This window comes from Mandrillus leucophaeus, unplaced genomic scaffold (genome assembly GCF_000951045.1).
Source record: "Mandrillus leucophaeus isolate KB7577 unplaced genomic scaffold, Mleu.le_1.0 Scaffold365, whole genome shotgun sequence".
Lineage (NCBI taxonomy): Eukaryota > Metazoa > Chordata > Mammalia > Primates > Cercopithecidae > Mandrillus > Mandrillus leucophaeus.
This window is the reverse complement of record NW_012103865.1, coordinates 310,853-314,209: the sequence shown is the minus strand read 5'-3', so window position 1 is coordinate 314,209 and position 3,357 is coordinate 310,853. Positions and strand designations below refer to the sequence as shown.

At 38.0% G+C, this 3,357-nt stretch overlaps 1 protein-coding gene and 1 gene segment (V, D, J or C); both read right to left on the bottom strand.

The window, feature by feature from the left end:
- The window catches only part of LOC105546604, a 261,509-nt gene that overhangs the window by 227,238 nt on the left and 30,914 nt on the right, over positions 1-3,357 (bottom strand). The window lies entirely within an intron of this gene.
- On the bottom strand, positions 1,760-2,765 carry LOC105546603. The segment is given in 3 exon segments: positions 1,760-1,986; positions 2,223-2,585; positions 2,717-2,765. Coding segments are annotated over 3 exon segments (480 nt in total).

The window sequence follows — 3,357 nt, the reverse complement described above, 5'->3', positions numbered from 1 at the left end:
AATTCATTTGTAAGTGTTCTCAAACATATTTTTACTAATATTTCATTCCATATTCATATGAATTTTCTGTATTCATATTCTCATTCACTATTAAATTGTTTGTTTGATTTTTTTAGATTGTTATCTTTATGGTAAACCCTGATGGTTTTCAGGATATCATTTAAAATTTGTTTTCCTAAATTTGTTTTTTTTCTCAAACTTCCTCAGGAATTTGTTTTAATTTATCCACTGACTCCCAAAGAGAATATAATATTCTAATGTTTTCCATGAAAGTAATCTATGTTTTGTCATCCTTATACACATTATTTGAAATACATTTTTATGGTTCTTTTTATTCTTCTCTCTTTCCCCAGAGACCAAAATTCCATGTAGTGTAGCTGAAAATTTCTCAATGCCTTTATGTCTTAGTGAATGGGAGTTGCTCTGCAAGCATTTGTGGAATCAAAATGGATTAGCTGTCATATCAAGAGCTCAAGGAGATTGGTGTTTGCAGTGGCTGGAATTTGGCCCTAAAAGAGATAATGTGTGGGCAAGTATTAAGTCTTCCAAAAAGATGTGTGAGATTTTTCTGTCCTTTGCTATAACCAGACAGCATAACCCACTTAGAAAAGAGTAATACGAATTAACTTGATTCAAATTTACCCCAGATTGTGAAAAAGCACAGCAAAATGGAGTGAAGCATTTTTTTCAGCAGTTCTGGATAGAAAGAGTTATCGATGGGTGATAGTGGTTTGGGGACAGCCATGGCTGGTAACTTTTCTATGCTGCTTAAAGACATGAGTAATAATGGAAGAGACAGAATGTCGAGCGTTCAGCAGAGTGGAAGTGAAAGATAGAAGTATCATTCACATAATGGAGATAACATGCATGCACCTGCTAAGGTAAGAGACCACCTGGTTCCTCCCACATCTACTGATTCTTTGAAGTCTGGGACAGGAGTGGTGCCATATTGGGTGGTGGTATTTCCAGTGCCTAACATTTCAAAAAAGGAGACTATTATCTTGTTATCTCAGGACCTCCTACAAATTGTTGAGGAAAATATAGAACTCTCAATAGAGAATTTGCCTGAGGATATGGATAGACCATTTTGAGAACAGAAATCCAGGACCACTATCACATGAAGAAGTGCTCAAACTCATTAGTAATTAGAAAAATGCAAGAGAAAGAAAAGGAGGGAGAGAACATTATTCAGCTTTCTAGATTGTTGCCAGTTATTATTATAGTGGTATAAACTAATCTCTCAATTCCTTTAAATTATTGGTTTATTAGTTTAAAAAAAATTGTCACCTGTATCTTTACGGTAAACTCTGATGATATTCTGGCAGTGGGTGAGTGGGGCGGGGATGGGGGTGGGTGGAGAGAGAAAGAGATTGGAATCTCTTTACATTGCTAGACTAAGAACAATCTAGATTACTGGATAATGATTATAGGAGATATTAGGATGTAGGAAAACACCCCATTTACTTTTATGTGGGATTGCAGATGTATACAGTGATCCTGAAGAACCCATGGTGGTATTTAAATAGATAAAATATGCATAGAATTCCATGTCTCAGCAATCATGACTTGCTCTGGGCATATAATCCTATAAGCAATCATACAAGTGTATGAAGGTATTTGTGCAAGAATTTTCAATTCTGGCAGGAAACTGGAGAAAATCTGGGTGTTTCTGAAGACATGGATATGAGTACTCTCTATCATATAGAAGCAACAGACCGAATGTACATATAGAAAAGCAGAGCAGTTCCCTTGCTTGAGCTGAGTGGAAAAGTAACATTTATGTGATTTTAAATACATACATACATGCCTACTGCTGAGTGCTCTATGAGAAGGTTCATGGCTGGATCATGCATGACCGATCTGGTTTTTTCTCCTGGGATTTTGAACTCAGGCTTAGAAAGAGCTGGGCTGGTGTTTATCAGCGTAGGGAAATGATGGCAACTGAATTTGTAATCTTTAGTGACCATCTCATTCTCACCATGAGGCCTGGAGAGAAAGAGATGGTGTACGGGAGGTAAAAGCATGCAGTAGCCAAATTTGAAGAAAAATCAGAGCTGGAGAGAGAGTCATTCTAGAGCCCAGCCCTAGGGTGCCTTTTCAGAACTGTCTGTCCATCCCCTCTTGACTTTTGCTAAACATGCTTTATCCTTGTGTTAAATTCCACTGTGGCTTAAACTGGCTACAGTTACTTTCTATTACTCCGTTCCAACCTAATACATCACCTGCTTCCTGAGCTGGGCCTGTGACAAGTTTGTGTGCTAAGAGGAACTGACATTTCAGTGCTGTGGATTGGCTGCTGGCACAGAGATACAGTGCCGTGTCTCCTGGTTCCGAGGACGGGATCTCCAGGCTGCAAGGTAGGTTCTTGCGGCATTGAGATGAGAACCGCTTCTTGTGCAGCTCCGTTTCTTGAAGAACCTGTTCATCCTGAAAGGAAATCAAAAATGTAAACTCTTTATTCTGATTCTGTTGATACCAATAAACATAAGTATGTCCTTTTTCGGGGGTACAATCCATCTTTGTTTTCTGTCCTTTTCCTTTGACCAAATATCCTGGAGTCTGTGTGACTTCGGCATGAAAAGAGCCTGTAAGAGAAAGAAACAGATGCTGTAGAAAGAGTCCAGGAGAGAGCTTAACAAACAAAACAAAACAAAAGCTTGGATTTGGGGGTTGGCAAGCCGAGGACAAGGATTTTTCTTTTGTGCTCGGGGCGCACCTGCTGCCAGGAGACACAGGGCTGCACAGCTGAGGAGCCTGGTGCCCATGGTCACACTGACATTGCAAAGGGATGAGGCTTTTTTATGCCTTCTCTGCACCTTTTTGACGTGATCCCTCCGCAGACTTATAATCATCATGTTATTGCTTCATGTTCCTGAGCAAAAACACTTTATGGTATTGGGGAAAAAAGCTTTTATCCTAACTCAGTAAATATAACTAAGTTATTTTGTATTCATTTAAAAATACTTTATGTCTGTTTTTGCTAATATAAGCAATGCACTGATATTTTAGAACGTTAGAAAATAAAATAACAAAATAAAAATATGATGCCACTGCCGGAAAGCAATTATCACTGTTAACACCTTAGTGCGGGTCTTTCTAGATCCCTCTCTCCCTCCATATATAAATGTGCAGATATATAGACACATTATTTTTTATAAGCAATATTCTTGAAATTCTGTTTGATAAGCTTTTTTCAGTTAATGATCATCATCCTTTCTCATCAATGCATTTTCATCTTATCTACTATTTAGTTTTTATGCAAAGTTTCACAGTTGTTTCAAAAATGTCCTTTGCCATTAATTTGAGCATCAGTTTCTAACTCAAGACTGGGCATTCCTTCTGGCTATTAATTATCTA